Consider the following 18,803-nt stretch of genomic DNA (forward strand, 5'->3'; position numbering starts at 1 on the left):
ATTTCTAATATGAACGTGAATAACTTTAATAAAGATATCTCCAATATAAATATCTTTTATTTTTGCAAATATTCCATTATTTAAATTACAAAATCCATCATCTCTTCACGCTTTAAAATATACTAAATGACACATACCTAATGAATCTACCATTTTATAATTCTTTTATACTTTTTTAAATGCTTAACTAATTAATTCTATTTTTTTAATATAATTTTAAACTAAATTTCGATTTAACTTTAAGTGCATATTTTGTAGCATATTACAGCATTTAAGAAGCGTATTTTGAGGATTTTTGTAAGTATATATCCGATCCTAGAATTACCAACTTTAAGAGCTTTGGGTCACGAGTTGAATTTATCCGATTCTGACACCCCGAATTTGTATTCATCATTTTTATACATGTTGGAATCTTTTTGGAGTGATTGATCATAATTCATAAATAATCAAATAAAAAAAAAATCCTTTTATAAGTAAGAACTCCCCTAATGTATCCCTATAACTATTAACATACATGGCCTCAGTTAATATATATTTACTTTATTATATGATGTATAAATAATTTATCCTTCATTAAATATGCTAATTGTTTTTCTAATAGTATTGTGCTTATTATCGGTGTAAAAGTATATACATGGTATAATCTAATATTATTTATTTTATGAATATTAATAATGATAAATAATTCAATCGTCAAAAAAATATTGATTTATTCAATTTTATCACCATTGTATGTCTTAATATATTATACCTTTTTACTTAAAATTTAGATGTATATATTCAACACATTTTAGATGTTTTATTAACAATATTTTGTTGGTTTTAGCATTGGTTGGCTCTTTGACAGTGGGAACAACATTTCTAATGTCGCCTATCGCTGGAGTTCTCGTTGATCGCATAGGAATTAGAACAACTACATTTATAGGTGGTTTTATTGCTACTAATAGTTTATTAATATCATCATACTTCACTCATCAAGTAAGTTATAATATGATATTATGTAGAAATTAAGAAAGTATGTAAGAAATTAATGTAAATTAAATATGTAACGTCGGCTAATAACCCTTGTAGTTGATGCCTCAAACAATTAAAATAATATAATATTATTCCACTTACAGTTTCTTATAGACAAACAGTAACATATTTAAAATCGATTATTATTTTTTTTTTTTTAAACAACCATCTTATTATAACAGCATAATGCACATTATATTTTATAAATAATTTTACTAGTATAAATATTGTAGTACAATAATCTTAAAATAAAAAATATTTTACTATTATCTTACTGATTTTTACATTTTGAAAGCATTATTTTTAAACCTTTCTGACAACTACCATTTACAATTTTAAGGAATCAGTAACGTAGCAACGTAAGTACTACCTACTACTTACATTTACTACATATTGAAAGTGATTCTTTAAAAGGTTTTTAATGTTTAAGCTCTTCAATTTATGGTCATTTCAAATTTCGTTATTTTGAGTAATATTAAATGTCAATACTTTAAAAATAAAAAATAGCATTATACGCTATTGAAATAACTGAAAGTAAATAAATTTTATTAAATGTTCTTATAGGTACTATTTGAAAATTTGGTTGCCATTGTTAACAATACTAATAAATTATTTTTGATTTCAAACTTCTAGATATTGTGAAGTACATACAATAGTTTTAAAATCAATTTTGTTTTTATCTTGTACACTTGTGCCTAACTCAAATATGTATATCTCTCATTTTCAGAAATAGGGCAAAATACTTCGACGGTACATTAATTTAGAATACATATTATTATATTATTATTTATAAAATAATGCGGTATTTGATATTTCCAAATTACAATACCATGTGTTTTAAATCCATGGGATTTTGTGGTAGGAAAAAAATACTCAACTGTGACCAGAGGCGTAGTTACGGGTCCCCCCCCCACCCGGTTTCGCCCCATCTAACTTCCATAACATAATTATACATACTTTTAAGTTTTAGTTCCAGATTTTTCTTTGTACTTGCTAATTTATTTTATTTTATGATATAATTTTAATATTTTAGGTGGAAGTATTATACGTAACTTACGGCCTATTATATGGTATTGGTGCATCATTGGCTTATACGCCTTCATTGGCTATTCTTGGTCATTACTTCAAAAAGTACCTTGGTCTGGTAAACGGAATAGTCACTGCTGGCAGCTCATGTTTCACCATGTTCATGCCATATATCGTAGATCATCTACTTGTTAAATTTGGTCTAGATAACTGTTTAAGGTTAGTATTAAGTATAATAGTATCTTTTCCTAGGTATACCTAAGTTATTATTTTTTAAATATTTATATAATATTATGTATATTATAAGTTATATTAAAATGTATTTTATTTAAAATTGAATATTTTGTGCAGTAAAAACTTAGTTTTCTCCTAAAATACAATTTCATTATCAAAAGTTGACTGCCTTACCTATTTTACTGATCTTGCCACGAACGCCTTGAGTATATAATCAATAATCATGTATGTACTCATTAGTTTTATGAACCCGGCGGAGTGTCATAATACAGGATATTCAGATTTTATAAGAGTTTCTAGCGTGTGAAATTTCTTAGATATAAATAAATAAATGATCTCGAAAAATGTTGAATATCGTGTATGACGAAATATGAAGGGTAATGATATTTTAAGTGCATCACATATCATACACAAAGCAGTCAACTTATATAATATTATGTGTACTTATTATTTTACAAAAACAACTGAATAACTTTAAAAATTACAGATATAAATACAGCCGTTCAGTTTGCATTGTAGAAAAGTTGTTCGCACCAAACTATTTTATCTGAATGAAATATTTACAATTGTTACATTTTAACCTTTAACGCATTAAGACTTATGAATGATTGATTTAATTGATTTTGAGTGAGAAGTGATCAGTTGGGCAATATACTGATAATATCGTGACTGGAGTGTGGTTTATTTAGACTTATTTGTTTGTTGACTATAGAAAACGTTGTTGGCACTGAGGTAAGACATGTCGGGTTGATGTTGAAATTATAATTATTGCAGTTCTATCAGGATTCAGGATGAATTTCCATATAGAAATCACCGGGTATATGTATATATTTTTAGTAGTCAGACGAATTTCTGTTATTAGTGCTATATGTCAGTTTTTATAAGATGAAGTATATGTTTTTAAGTTGGTTGTATCTTAGATTATCTCATTTGCGTTCTACAGAATACTGATAATTTAATAAGGGAAATGCCGGATTGGTATTATAATTTATATTAGTTTAATCATATTAGTTAACATTGTTTAGTAGAATTGGATCAATATCTCTAGTAATAAGTGATATACTGATATGAGAGGGGTTATTAGGTTTTTAAATTCAGATATAAAGGAAGTTATTTTTATAAGTGTATAGGTCGTTTGTGTTTATATTTGTATAAATTTGGGAATTTTCAGAAATATGAGGTTTGGAATCTTAGTGACTATTAAGTACTTTTAATTATTTATGTAAAAAGTCAAATTTTAATGCATTAATATAGCTTTCCACATGTATTTAGTTCAGTGTTTTCGTTTCGGAAAATATTAGATTAATTTTTTTCCATTGGTCGTCAACCAGTGAATCCAATGGTCAACGGTGGTGGGCCAGAAAATATTAGTGTTTCGCTGAAAGATTTGGAAAATATTTACATTTTTATTTCTTGATTTTGAAAATATCATTAATGAAGAATATTAAAAATGTGTATGTACATATGCGTTTGTAATAAGAGGCGATTGGCGTTGGCTCATAAACACGCAATTAAGCAATTATCATTAACTACCTACGAGTTATGTATTTATATACGTAATGTAGATCAGCGCTTCACTGATAAATATACAGCTTTCCCCTCAATTTTCTTTAAAAAAAAACCGTATTATTTAAGTGATCAGCACATCAATTAAATGTACATTTTTATAATTTTATTCGGTCCATGGTTATATAGTACTGAAGTGATTTTATTTAAATTTCAGGTATTTTGAAACTACTACTATACTTACTATTGAAATTCGATTATCACTAAAATGGTCGACAATTAATTTATTATATATATATATATAATTTTTTTTTCATTTTAATAATTAAACAAAATTTAAAAGTAAGTAATCTCAAATAAGGGGTCCTCCGTCCAATTTAAGTTTTAGTTAGGGGTCCGTGGCTCAATGCTTATTGGGAACCACTAAATTAGTCAATTATGAAAAATTCTAAATTATCCTTTATAATTACAAATTAATTGATAGGTTACTTTGATAGTTACTTTAAAATTTATGTTTTTAGAATAGGTACAATTATATAGGTATAAAATGTTGCGTTTACGTTACCTAATTTCAATAAGCATCAATACTTTTTTTTTGCTGCTAATATGATATACTTACAAGTTATATTGTATAAACAGTGGAGGGATACTTCCCCTAACCAGAACATTTTGGACGTGTACATTTTTTCTGAAAGGCCGTGTTTGATCAGTTTAATCAACTCAATTCTATATTTAACTCGATCAATACTTTTTAAATTAGATTTTTTATTTTATTTTATTTTGCTGGCTAATATAAATTATTTTTTATCGGTTAAATTATTAAAAACATGTATACATGTATAATAATAATAACTGCAGTATTTTTAAATGTATAACAATGATTTTAACAATAAGAATGGCATTGTTCAAAACCCTATAAGGAGACGACGAAAGTAGTGAATATTTTAAAATCTTAAAGTTTTAGTTATTGTAAATTATTGTATTTGAAAGTCAATCAAAAATGAAATTATGACTTAGAAGTATTTTAAATTTCGACGAGCGGTATATAGTAGAACATTTTTAGGATATACACGTGCCATTCCAATTCGCTAACCTAAACTTTAAAATCGCTAATACTGATTAAAAATACTCTAATAAATTGTACACATATGTAACAAAATGCTAAAGAAAATTCTGCTTCGAAATATGAAAATAAAAAAATATGTTGTTTCAAAAAAGTAAAAACTTAAAAAATTATAACTGTTAAAAATAAAAGTTTTTTTTTTCCAAAATGTTTTGTAATTTATTAAAATTACGTAGAAAATATGTATATTTATTCAAAATGTTTAATACTTTTCGAAATAATGAATGTTAGTTGTTAAAAAATCACCCTGTTTGTATTGTTAATAAAATCATACCATAATATTCAATGATACCGATTTAATTTTACTAAATGTTTACATTCATAACTACCGTTAGATATAATTTTAACTTTAAACATTTGTCAAATTTAAAAAACTTACTTTAATGAATTCGTTTTCTTCAGTAATTATACATTGCCTATAAAATATGTATTTGGTAGGTACTCATTTTATGCTTACAAAAATATATTTCAAATTTGCATTAAAACCCTGGATATAGATAATAACTAGATAATTAGTTAACATGTCTATACGTTAAAAGCTATTAATCGTATTATTTGCACAGAAGTTTTTTTAGATTTAAATACCCAAGTTAGTACATATATTTTAATACAACATGGAATGTAGAAATGTTGATCAATAAATAATTGATTTGATAAAAGTTTAAAAAGCCAAAAAATAATAATATTATTCATTGAATACCTATACCTATACCTATACCTCCTCCATGACTATATTTTTTTTCTGAAATAATTCGTAACCGTTTTTATATTTAATTGCGTATATCAGGCCATTGCACCGTGTGATAGCGGTCAATAAAATTACACAGCAATCTATATAAAATAATTTTTTTTTATCGATAAAATGACTAGTTAGTGATACTTGATAGTCAAGTTCATTTTCAATAATTATATGGATTAAATAAATTATATAATATTCGCAAATAATTTAGCTAAATAGTGATTCAAGTTATCCGTTATCGTTTATGTTCAATCTTTCAAAGTATTTCAACTTATCAAAAACATTAAATTATTAAAATGATGTCTACAGTTCGTAGAAATCGAGAAAAATTAATAACTTTGGTTCTTTGAATCATATTAATCGTATCAGTACATAATATTATAACTAATAGAACGTCATTACTCATTACCTTAAATGTTTGTTTTTCATAAGAACTATACTTACGCCTATTCTATAATTTGAATCGTTTATAATAGATCCTTTCTCTTCACGTAGTCGCGTATATATAATATTATATTTTATATAGGGTCCCAAAATGGAAGAGCTGTTAGACATTGGACATTAGAGTAGATAGAAGTCCGTTGAAATAAATTTGTAATTTTTGAAATTGTTTAGGAATAATATTTTATATTATATTAAGTATAGAAAACGTTTCGTTAGTATTTAATGGGTTGTATTTTATTTGAAATTTTGTGTAGATACCGCAAACAAATTTTTACAAACTACAGAAGCCCAAAATTTGATGTAGCTAGGGGGCCTACATATTAATACATGACTGTTTATAGTCAATTTTAATTTTCTAGCATATTTTAAACAAAATATACAAGCTACATATTATTATATTTCAAATAGATGGATCGTGTGACGGATTCTATTGTGATTGCTATTTCAGTACTGGTGTAGGGTAAAAGGGCGGCACCGTTTTCAGCCAAAATAAACCTTTCCCTTTTCGGCCATTCTGAAATGACCGATTTCGGCCAGCATACTATTTTGGTCACCAATGAAATATTCTTTTATGAGAGAGGAGAAATAACACGAATAGAATTTATTAAACGTATGTGTTATCAGTGGCGTACGCAGGATTTTACATTGGGGGGGCTTGAAAATGGATTTACCTAGTGATATCCTTGAATTAGAAACACCCTTTTAGATATGTAAATATTTTTTTTACCTCTGATTTATAAGATTTATTAGATCATATATGAAACATAAATATGGTGTACAGAACAACTCTAATACCTCCTTAAAAATTAATAATGAAGATTTACAAAAATATAAGTATAAATAAGTATTCTTATAATTATGAATTTGGTAATACATCTAATATTAGAAATTATTAGTCTCCGGTATAAGGTTATGATTTAATAAAAACTACAATGACTGTAAATAGTGTAAATATATTTTAAACTTATTAGACTGGACTAAATGTATTTTATTGCCCATTTTGTTGTTAAACATTTTTATTTAGTCTAATCTAATAACTGTAATCGCTTAGGTGTCGTTTTTGAAAATTGTTGTAGACTTCCAAAATTACATAGATAACTGATAAGTATAATAACGAAAGTCGAAAAATTATCGGAAATCGGAATGTTGGCTATTTTTATAGATTGACGTTGTTCGGATTGTTGGTAACATATAGTACGTTCGGTTGTAATCATATATTATAGATATCTACATATCTATGGATTGTGGTCGTCATCACAATTAAAGATATTAATTATAGTAATAATATACAATATACTAATATATGGTATCTTAGTCCGTGGTTGTAATAAATGGGGAAATACACACTTAGATATGTACTATATTAAATCGTCGGTAGATTTAAAAATAAAAATAATACAATAATACGGGCAATGGGGGGGGGCTTCAGCCCGTTAGCCCCCCCCCCCTTGCGTACGCCACTGTGTGTTATAACCTTATAACTTATAACTATAACAAAAATTTAAAATCCACATAATTTTATACTTGTTGTGTAAATTAATTATATAATATAACTTTTTAACTTAATTCAATATATTATAAATTAATAATTGACAATTGTTGACGCATACTCGTATACAATAATTTTTGGGGGGTGGAGTGGCCGAGTGGACTAAGGCGTCGGTTGTGACGCACGCAGTCGCCGGTTCGAATCTCGGTCACGGGCGGCATCGCTCTTTGGGCATTTCGTGATGTCTGGAGAGAGAGGCCGCCGGCCCCCAACCGGGCATGGCAGAAACCCACGGGTGCCCATTCAAAATTCTGCCAAAAAAAAACCCAAGAGTTAAAACCTTACAGTACGTTCCCCTACAGTTGTCGAAGCCCTAACCATAAAAAAAAAAAATTTTTGATATCATTATTATTATTACTTTTATCTTTATTATATTTTATTATAGGTATCTTATTCTTGTTGATATCATTGTTCAATTTTATTATATTTCAGTGTGTTTCTATCCATGTACATACCTACATGTATCATTGTGTCTGCTGTCGTATATATCAATAAAGTACTTAGACATGCAAAATAATTGGATCTTAATGTGTCTATAATTAATTTATTAATTTTTTTTATATATATATTATTATTTTATACAGTCTATTAAAAAAGTAGTGTTTTGGTAGTTTAACAAAAATAAAACGTGAAAAGAATATTTCATTGGTGACCAAAATAGTGTGCTGGACGAAAAGTGTCCCGCCCGAGTAAAATATACCTACAGTGGCGTATATAGAAATTAATTTCGAAGTAAGGAGGTTTGAACCTCAACACCCTATAAATACGCCACTGCCTACCTAGATACATGCTATGTAGGTTCTAAGATGCAGGTAATAGAATAGGTATTTAATATACAATAAATTATAATACAATAGTTTAAATACATATGAAATTCTAGTCGGTATTAGAAATTAATTCTTGCTTTTATATTTGTATATATTTTGATAATGTATTTCAACATTTTTTTATTTATTAACGAATTAATTCATGTAATAAATCTTATTATAGATGGGAAGCAGCGTTATCAGCCATGCTAATGGTATGCGCTTTGGCGTTCAAGCCTACATATAAAGTGGATAAATCGGATATGCATAAATCCTTGGCTGATGAATTCCGTTCATTGGTCAATATTGACATTTGGAAGAACCCTAAATACGTTATTTGGGCCACAATGATTCCTCTCGCTCTCTTCGGATACTTTGTCCCTTACGTTCATTTGGTAAGACTTACATTTTTTTTCAGCCATTTCCAATTTTACAGTATTTGTTTTTTAATTTTTATCAATGCTGTTGTTATACAGGTGAAATTCGTTGATGACCGTTTTCCAAAAAACGATGGTAAAATATTAGTCACGTGTATAGGCATTTCTTCGGGAATAGGTAGATTAATTTCTGGACCAATATCTGATTACAAAGGAGTTAATAGAATCGTAATGCAACAGGTACCTACCTACGTTTAACTATTAATTTTAATAATAAATTAGTATATTTATTAAAACTTAAAACATACTAAAATAAATTAATAAATTATTTAAGTATCTTAGATATTTTAAGTCCTTGTCGTCCTTGGAGTATCCTCGATTTTATTAATAATAATTGTACGCCGTATGATTGTAAAATAATAAGATTCTGAGCGGAGTGAGATAATTGGATTAATTGAGTGTGTGTGTGTGCGTGCGTGTGCGTGTGCGTGTGCGTGTGTGTGTGCGTGCGTGTGTATCAAATAAAATCAATTAACAATTTACGAACAATTGAAGTTCAAATGTTTACGACCCATAAATGAACGATTGCTTATTAAACAATATATATTTTATTTCATTGTATTTGAAAAATAAATACGAAATAACCGTAAAAGCTTGAAATGTTCATCAAATATTTATATTAGCATTTTCCATATCTTAAAACACTTTCTAAACATCTTAACTCTTTTTGATCTATTTATAGTATTAAACAATTTTTCGGATTTTATAAAAAAAAAATATAAATTATTGTTGATAAAAACTTTTTCACAAAAAAATTGAAAATTTAAAGCAAGGGTCATTTTAAGATTCTTAAAGAGCAGTTCAAAAATATTTACTTTACATTTAATTTATTTCTAAAAATACAAAGCACGATTTTTTTTATATTTGAAGTTCAGATTTTGAAAAGTATTCATCAAAATTCCTGAAAATTTGTAAATTGGTTTTAGATATAAATTCATAAAAGTGTTTCTACATTTAATAAAAAAAAATGTATCTGAATTGTTACATACATTTTTTATAAGCGTTCGTATGAATTTAAAATTTTTACGATATTTCATATTCAGTATGATATACTGGTATATCAACGAATTCCAATTAATCGATTTTTGATATTTTATTGTAATTCAAAAACTATTAATGGTACAGACACTTGCAATTTCCTCTAAACATTGGTACAGCCTAAACAAATATTTTTGATTTTGAAAATTATTTTCAGTTAAGAAATTCATAAAAGTTTTTCTTTTCAAAGCTAACATTAGAAATTTTAATAGAAGGTTCCCAACAATTTTTCTACCTTATTCAAAAATTCACTGAAAAGTTACACTACCTATTTAGTTTTGTTAATTTCTATTTGATTACTAGCTTAACCCGCACAATTCATAGTCCGTTAAAAATACTACCTCTAATATGTTTCAAACTGTGTGTTAAATTCGTTACCTGTGATTATACTAGCAGTATATTTTTATACATATAGTATAGATAGATAACGGTTAAAATATACTAAGTAATGATCTTACAACGATATTCAATTTAGTTTATAATTATGTAATTTTATTTGTTTTATCGATAAAAGTCTAGCAATTCAAGTATTGAATTGAATGGTATTTATTGAGGTGCATTTGGAATTTGGATACACAATATTTTTTGTTCTTCCTTCGATGCGTTCAAAAAAAAATTTTCCCGACGCAAAAAAAAAATTCCATCGTAAATCTCAAAATGTCTGAGTACTTCCCGTACCTGGCAGTGGTAGTAATGATCTAGCATGGTGATAGATTTAACCTTGCTCCTTGAATGTTGGTATGTAAATGTCACGCACAAATTCATTGCCCCCAATGATATGATTTGGACACATGCATTTTATTTGCAAATGTTCGCTAAGAAGTTTTTTATCCTCGTGTCACCTGATACCAACATTGATAATGGTTCAGGTGGTGTATTCAATTCTGACAATTTTACTGATATAGACTGATAAAATTGCTATAACTTTACTCAGAATTGTTTTTTTCTTTTACCATTGATTTCAAATTCAACACATCCATTATACTATTACAGTGACTCGTGTCCTACATGATGTATAGCCAAATAGCACCTGTTCATCACCTTTTTTTTGTTACCTTTAGTTTAAAACAAGTATAATTTGAATTTCTAATGCATAATTTTAGATTATATCATATGTATTTCTGCAAAACTATATCGTTAAAATTATACAGATTTTTTTCTCATCTATCTCATGTGATAATTTGTGGTTTCATATCTTGTATAAGTAGATATGATTTTCTTCTCACGCCAAACATAATTATATGGTATAATAAGTTTCTATCTAATTTGCTAGTCAGTAGAGAATAGAGATAGGATAGTTAACATGGAATGATTATTTATGCATTTTAAAATATTTGTTCATTTTAATAACTGTGTATATATTTAAACCCTTTTCTACCCGCTTAATAATAGAACCAAAAGTAGTATAAAATAATATAAATATAATATTTCAAATTTATTTTTTGAGTTTGTATGCTAATAATATTTATGTTGAAACTTCAAATATATTAAGTTAACAATAGGCCAAATAAATAAGTATAAATTTTTTTTCAGACAACCTTTTTTTTAAAGATAACCTTCTGAAATTATATTAGGATATGGATTAATGTTACATTAAAAAATTGCACTATTGAGGCCTGGTGTGGTTCACTTATTAATCTCAGTCATTAACATGTTACGAGGTCAAACCTCAGCCAGCGCCACTAGTTCCCAGATAGGTGGCCATCTGGGTTTTTATGTTGTATTCTCATCCCATATACATATGTTTTGAACCAACCAAGCCTTAAGAAAACGCTAAAACTGCATGTGTTGTTTCCGTCTTACAAATGTACAATATAGCAAAAACTATTTTATGCGGGATAGAACCAACTCAGGCTGTAGTCATAACTAAGAAACAATATTTTCACACTGTAAAAAGGAAAACATTTATTTTGCAATATTGTTTTTATTTTTTTGATATCACAAATACAAAAAAAGTTGTTCAAGTTTGAAATGATGATTTTTTAAACAGTAAAAATTTTTATTGTTCTTAAGTGATATTAAAAAAAAAAAAACAATATTGCAAAATAAATGTTTTCCTTTTTACAGTGTGAAAATTTTGTTTCTTAGTTATAACTACAGTCTGAGTGGTTCTATCCTGCGTAAAATAGTTTTTGTTGTACATTAGATGGAGAAACATGCGGGTATAACGTCCTCTTAAACTTAAAAAAAAAATACATTATCAAACATGATTAAAAACTAGTGTAATTTTATCTTTGATTTCTTACACTTGATTTAATAAAAATTTTTTTTAGATGTCTCTGTTTGTTATTGGCTTGATGACTATGTTTATCATTACTGTACCATACTTTTCCATACTATTGATTATTACATTAATAATGGGACTTGCTGATGGATGTTTTGTTAGTGTCATGGGTCCCATTGCTTTTGATTTAGTTGGTCAAAAAGGGGCTGCACAAGCCATCGGATGCATTCTTGGTCTCTGTTCTATACCATTGACAGTCGGCCCACCTGTTGCTGGTAAATAATCTATGAAATGTGGAATTATTTCACCAAAAACTAAACCAACTTTATTATTTTATTTACAATTATTTACAGTATTTAATTTGTCTATATTCAGGTTGGATGTACGATAAGTACAAATCTTATACAGGTGCATTTTTAATTGCTGGACTACCACCCATGATTTTTGGAATACTGTTAACTACTACACGGTGTGTAAGAAAAAGAAATATGGAAATGGACATAGAAGATAAGGATCCAAATGAACCAAAACTTCTTGACCCAATGCCTGAGTCCTATAGAAAAGAAGGTAAGAATTCAACTATTATTCCCACTGCTGAACATCCATTACTACTATCAAAGACTATTAATCCAAATTACACTCGTTAGAGTTGTGTTTTTTACATAGATATAGTACCTACTGTACTTATTATTCAATTGTAAAAGTTCTAGAACAAAAATAAGTAATTACCTAAATGTTATGAAAAAGTCAAAAAATATTGTTGAATATTATTTATTACCATATTATATAGGTAATATATATGCAATATATAATATGAATTAACGTTAAATACTTAAAATAATACCTATTTAATAATAACCATAAGATTTAATTTACTTACTAGTTACTACTATTGATAAAGTTGAATAATACCTATTTATTGTAAACTTGTATATTACTTAGGACTTATTATTCTATATTATATTATTTAATATTATAATTATTTCATTAGACTTAGACTATGCAGCCTTAGTACCTGCGCTTTTTTTTAAGTTTTGTTATTAATTTTATGTTTCATTGTGATGTTATTAATAAAAATAAAATATATTATATAAAATATGTTTAGAAATTAAATTAAAATATTTAATCTAATCAAAAAATATAAAATAATAATCTATTTGGCAATATCAATTAAGAATTTTTTAAATCAAAACATCCCTTAAGTTACATATGTCCAAATATGATTTGTTCAACTCAATGTTTTTATCAATTTAGTTTTCATTAAACCATCATGAGATGTATAAATGAAAAGAAAATAATTCTATAAATGCTTAAAGAGAATCAAAAGATACATCGACCCGAATATGACCCTAACAAATTCCGTGACCTGGCTATAATTAACATAGAAAGAGAATTATCAATAAGATTATTGATAATGATGTTTTATAAATATTTGAACCTAATTATAAGCATATATAGCTATAAAACATTTATTTTACTTATTTTATTATTTACATTTTATTTTAATGATGAAGGCAGGAGACTTTTACTCCATCGTTTTCAACTTTGATCTAATAGGACTCCCTGTGATTATTTAACTCAAGTAATCAAATGAGGGCATGAGGCTCATGAGTGTGGACGGATATGGTTTAATTTTTCTACATACGTAGAGCAGCAAAATAATCCTAAAATAACCCATAAGCAATTTAAAAATGAATCCACCGCCCATCCACCCATTAATAATTTAAAACAAACATTATTATTATTAGTGTTAGTTTTACTATTTACTATTATTATTTAGTTATTTGTTTTTACTCCCATATTGAATCACTCACCCATAAATATTAAAAAGTAATTGAAAAATCAAATACTTCTCAAAGACCACTTTTGTTGCACTACTGATATATAATATTACACTTATATGCTTATTGCATATGGAGTATCTATGATCATATTATAGTGATAAATACTTAAGTTTCAAACTACTCAATGTACCTATATCAATGACAGGGTTATTTGTTTAATATTATTTCATTGTGTTTCTATTTGTGTTTGTGTAAATTTAATAAAGAAATAACTATCAAATTTAATGATTTTCCATAATATAATATACCTATATTAGGGTTAATCGTTGACATAATATCCAGGAATTTTAATCTAGAAATCGTTGCAATTGATGTTTTTTGTTTTTAACATGTTATTAAAAACAATAATCCAATCAGAATTGACAAGACTTTAAAAATTTGTTGTACTATACAGAATCATATTTTAATAATTTGTATTGTATATTACATCAAACTAGGTACTATAATAACCAGTGGCGTATTTTCAATAATTTCTTGGTGGAAGTTCTAAGATCTAACAATCAGTAAACCCATGATTGAATATTGATTTAACAATGAGTAACTCTTTTTTTTCCTCTCTGAGGGAGTTGGTTTGAACCCAAGACCACCCCCCCCCCCCCCCGTAAATATGCCACTGATAACAACACTGTATTAAATCTTTTTATTTTACTACTGTTATGGTTGTTTACTAAAATGTACTGGATCTTAAAATGGTACATACAAAAAAAAACCTGATTATCCCTAAGACAATAACTGTTGTTTTGCTTCCTCATTTTTTTCTACCCAAACAATTAAACAATCAATAATCATGCACACATTTAACTATTTTTATGATAAATTTATATAAAATATGCATATCGGTACATATTATATTTATATGTACTGTATTATGATGAATAAGTGCACAATGTTGGAACCCTATTATAGCAAGTAAGTTACACATGCTAAAAATATGAATTATGGGCATCAGGAATGAAACGCTATTGATTTGATCTGATATCTTCATCACAAAAATGTATTTATTACTTGGACTGTTGTAATGCATATTATTATTTATTAACAACAAATAACTTGGAAAAAAATCATAAGGTTATACAGCATCATAATACCTGTATAATTCATATCATACCACTCATTAGCTTTTTATTAGAATTGCTTGTAAAGTTATATAATACAATTTTATTTGAAACATAAATTAATAGCATGATATAAAATCTGATAGAAACTTATAATTAATGCCTGACCAATAGATAATAGTGATGAGTATATTATAATTAGACTAAGCAGCATGGCACGGAGTAATAGTAGTTATATAGCGGTTATATGGAATATTATACATACTTGTTTGTAATCGTTAAATAGAATATTAATATTATTGCTGAATTCAAAAATATGTTCCCATACTAGAAAGTCTTATTTTTTTTAGTCTAAGTATATCAATAATTATTTTTTTTAATTTATAATTTTTTAGTCTATTATTTTATAAGAATATTTTTATGTTTTAAAATTGTAATTTGTATATTATACTATTTATACTGCTTAGTGCTTACGTACCTATAGATTTGATTGATATTTGACAGATAGGCCCAATAAATTCTCTCAAATATTATATGATTGCAATTAATTTCATAGAATAACAGATTTTATATTATTTATATTATTTGCCAGTAAGATGGAAGCAAATTAATATTGTACAATAATAAAGGTCATAGTTTAAGCTTAACTCTAGGTAAAGTTTAATGTGTTTAAAAATTATAATAAAATATATTTATAATGTATCAATGAACCAATCTCTTATCTACATTTTCTTGTTTATTATTTTGGAATAAATATATGAGTCTTGCTTAATATTAATAGGTTTAAACATATCAAACATATTAAACACAATTTAATAGGTACCTTAGGTGCATCATTTAATTTATCATTTACTGACAATTATATATAATATACCACACATATTTTATGATAATTAGAATTAGATTTTATTGGTACTCTTTATAACACATTACTAATTATATAAATTTGTTATGAAATATTTAAACTGCTAACTAATAATTATACAAAGGAGTACTATCAGTGGCGGACTGGGAGAATAACACAGCCCGGGAAAATCATAATTGTAGAGGCCCTCAATATACTTACGGCTTTTTAAATATATAATATATTTTTATACGTCATGTGGATGCTCGGCCTATAGGTATTCCTAATAACTATTTTAGATTTTGAGTGGAGCGATGAATGTTTTGTTTTAACAATGATGTGTGTTTTTTTAAATTTTTTTTGTGCCTGTCATCACCTTTTGAGACAGTAAAAATACTTAGATTTTTTTCAACATTATCTTTTCTTATAGGAAAGTAGTGAATCTAGTTGGTAGTTTTTCCAGTAGTTTTCAAAAGTGCCGTGAAAAACAAAAGAAAAATTATTTTTATTTTTTGATGTAACTCTAAAACAAATGACCATAGTTACATGCAATTTTGACTGAATGTTTATACTAGCATTTTTTATACACCAAAACATTTTCAAAATATTTTGACTTGTTTTGAACTGTTTACGGCAATTTAAAATTTCATGTTTTTAAATTTTTTTTCTATAAATATCAACAAAATTGTATTTGTTGTCCCAAAGTGCGTGAAAAGATAATGAATAAAGGCTCCTCATATATTGTTACTATAGCGGTTGAAAAATATAAAAAATGCATAGGCACACATTTTTTTTATAATCATTTAAAGTTTGAACTTTGACAAAATGTATCAAAATATTGAAAATTATCAATCATTGTAATTAAAAAATTATGAAATGTTCAGTTTTTATAACTAAGGATTAAAAATTAAAAATATAGATTCTCATAAATTGTTCTTATTATGGCCAACAAATCTAAAAAATATATAAACACAGTAATTTCTTATAGACATTTTAAATTCAAATTGTGAATTTTTATTTCTTTATTTTAAATAAAATTAAATTTTTTAATTACATCTAGATTAGTATTCTTGCTTTACGATAAGAGGTATTGCCTCAGTATATAGAGCAAAGCTAGTAAATTTATATGTTAACCATACACTTTGTTCACATTTATCAACTACTAGCAATAAATAAATTTATTATTATTAAAAAAAAATTTGGACGAAATTACATATTAAATCCAATAATATCGGTTTTGGTTATTTTGTTGTAATTTAAAAATAAACATTATTCGTGGATATAAGAAACTTTTAAGAATATATTGACATATTGTTGTATTTTATATACACAATGACATTTTCAATTGTATTTTTTGGGGGGAAAATGAATTTAACATACTGTAGAAGATACTAATGCCTAATACTAAAATTAATTACTTTAATCACAATAATATTATAAAATATGCCTATTGCCTACCTATAGTAATATTATAAACATACCGTCTCAAAATCTCGTTTTTCGTACACAATAATATTATACAGGGACCTACTATTGTAACCTACTGTAAGCCTACTGTAAAGCCTGGTCTGGCCGAACACAAGCCAGTCCCGCATTTTATAGTACCTAATCAGAAATCTAGGTTTTTATGTTTAATAATATTTTATATTACATACTTATTACTTATTAGATAATATTTTAATTTATTATTTCATCATTTCAATATTAATGAATATATATTTTATACCAGCAGCGGCCCACCGGGAAATTTCCCGGTATCCCAGTCGTCCAGTCCGCCACTGAGTACTATAATCATATATAGAATTAATAATATTTTACGCTTTTCTGAAATATAAAAATATACTCTATGTAGCTACCAGAAAGTCTTTGATTGTTATTTAAAATTGTACTATTTGTTAAATATAATTTATTAAGTATTCTTTTTATTTGGACTAAGAACATTTGTATCATTAAAATTCATAATTTTGCTTCATTGTGACATTGTGTTGCCATATTGTTATTATTTTGCAAACTGTTTATTTTTGTATAATATGTCATTATTAATTTCAATCCATATCATTTAAATGTATTCAAATTATGATTTATATCAGAGTTACATAATAAGAATTAATAACAAGTGTACATTTTATTACTTTTTTTAAAGTTAATAAAATAATACGCGTAATGCATAATATTTTAAAATTTTAGATAGTACTATACCAATCTTTTTAAAACATTTAATGTTAAATCTTTAAGTTTTTAATCAAAAAATTAAATTAAGTTTCATTACACATAATTAATTTGCTGATTATACCTTTAATAATTTTCAAATCGCTGTAACTCTGTAATAAATTAGAACTATTATTATTTTAATTAAAATACAAGCATTTTAATTATAAATTTTGTTTTTTAGACCCTGAAGAAGTTTGTTGATCATTCATGACACTACATTATTTTGCATACAAGTACATACTATACAATTCTGCAATCATCTCCATTTTGTCTGCAGATATTTTTGAACATAAAGTTTTTACAAAACAAAACAAATCGAATTGACTCAATATATTTTTTAAACAAGTTGAACTCCATAATAACTAATAACTACTTCCTACTTAATTGTATATAATGTGATCATAAGGATGTACCTACCTAATAATTAAAAAATTGATTGATATATATTGTGTATTACCTACTCTTATAATAATAATATACTAATATTATAGTATTTAAAAACTATAACACTAATATTTTTTCATGGACATAAAAATTTTATGTCAACTTATCATGAATCATATAATTATATTTTTGTAAATAATTTAGAAGAACATTTTTATACTGTACATTTTTTTTTGTATCACATAATAAAAAACCATCGACTAATTATTTAATTTAATTTTTTATTTTCTATAATTGTTGGTAAATTTAAAACCAAATTGAAATT

At 26.2% G+C, this 18,803-nt stretch overlaps 1 protein-coding gene across 5 annotated transcripts in view; it reads left to right on the plus strand.

Annotated features, from left to right (window-relative positions):
• Nucleotides 1-18,745, plus strand: part of kar (monocarboxylate transporter 10-like protein kar) — a 45,125-nt gene extending 26,380 nt beyond the window's left edge. For 4 of the 5 annotated variants that reach the window (XM_089226298.1, XM_089226295.1, XM_089226297.1 and 1 more), the window contains 6 exons: nt 827-978; nt 2,048-2,259; nt 8,626-8,836; nt 8,918-9,058; nt 12,190-12,415; nt 12,516-13,236. In XM_089226298.1, the coding sequence (XP_089082424.1) occupies nt 827-978; nt 2,048-2,259; nt 8,626-8,836; nt 8,918-9,058; nt 12,190-12,415; nt 12,516-12,787 (1,214 nt within the window). In that variant the 3' untranslated portion in view covers nt 12,788-13,236. Of the gene's footprint in view, nt 1-826; nt 979-2,047; nt 2,260-8,625; nt 8,837-8,917; nt 9,059-12,189; nt 12,416-12,515; nt 13,237-18,275 lie in introns of those variants that run through there. The other variant, XM_089226299.1, reaches the window with a different exon arrangement.
• The last annotated feature ends 58 nt before the right edge of the window (nt 18,746-18,803 follow it).

The sequence above is a fragment of the Diuraphis noxia genome, unplaced genomic scaffold (assembly GCF_037042655.1).
Source record: "Diuraphis noxia isolate RWA-SAM2 unplaced genomic scaffold, SU_Dnox_SAM2 contig0004, whole genome shotgun sequence".
Taxonomy (NCBI): Eukaryota; Metazoa; Arthropoda; class Insecta; order Hemiptera; family Aphididae; genus Diuraphis; species Diuraphis noxia.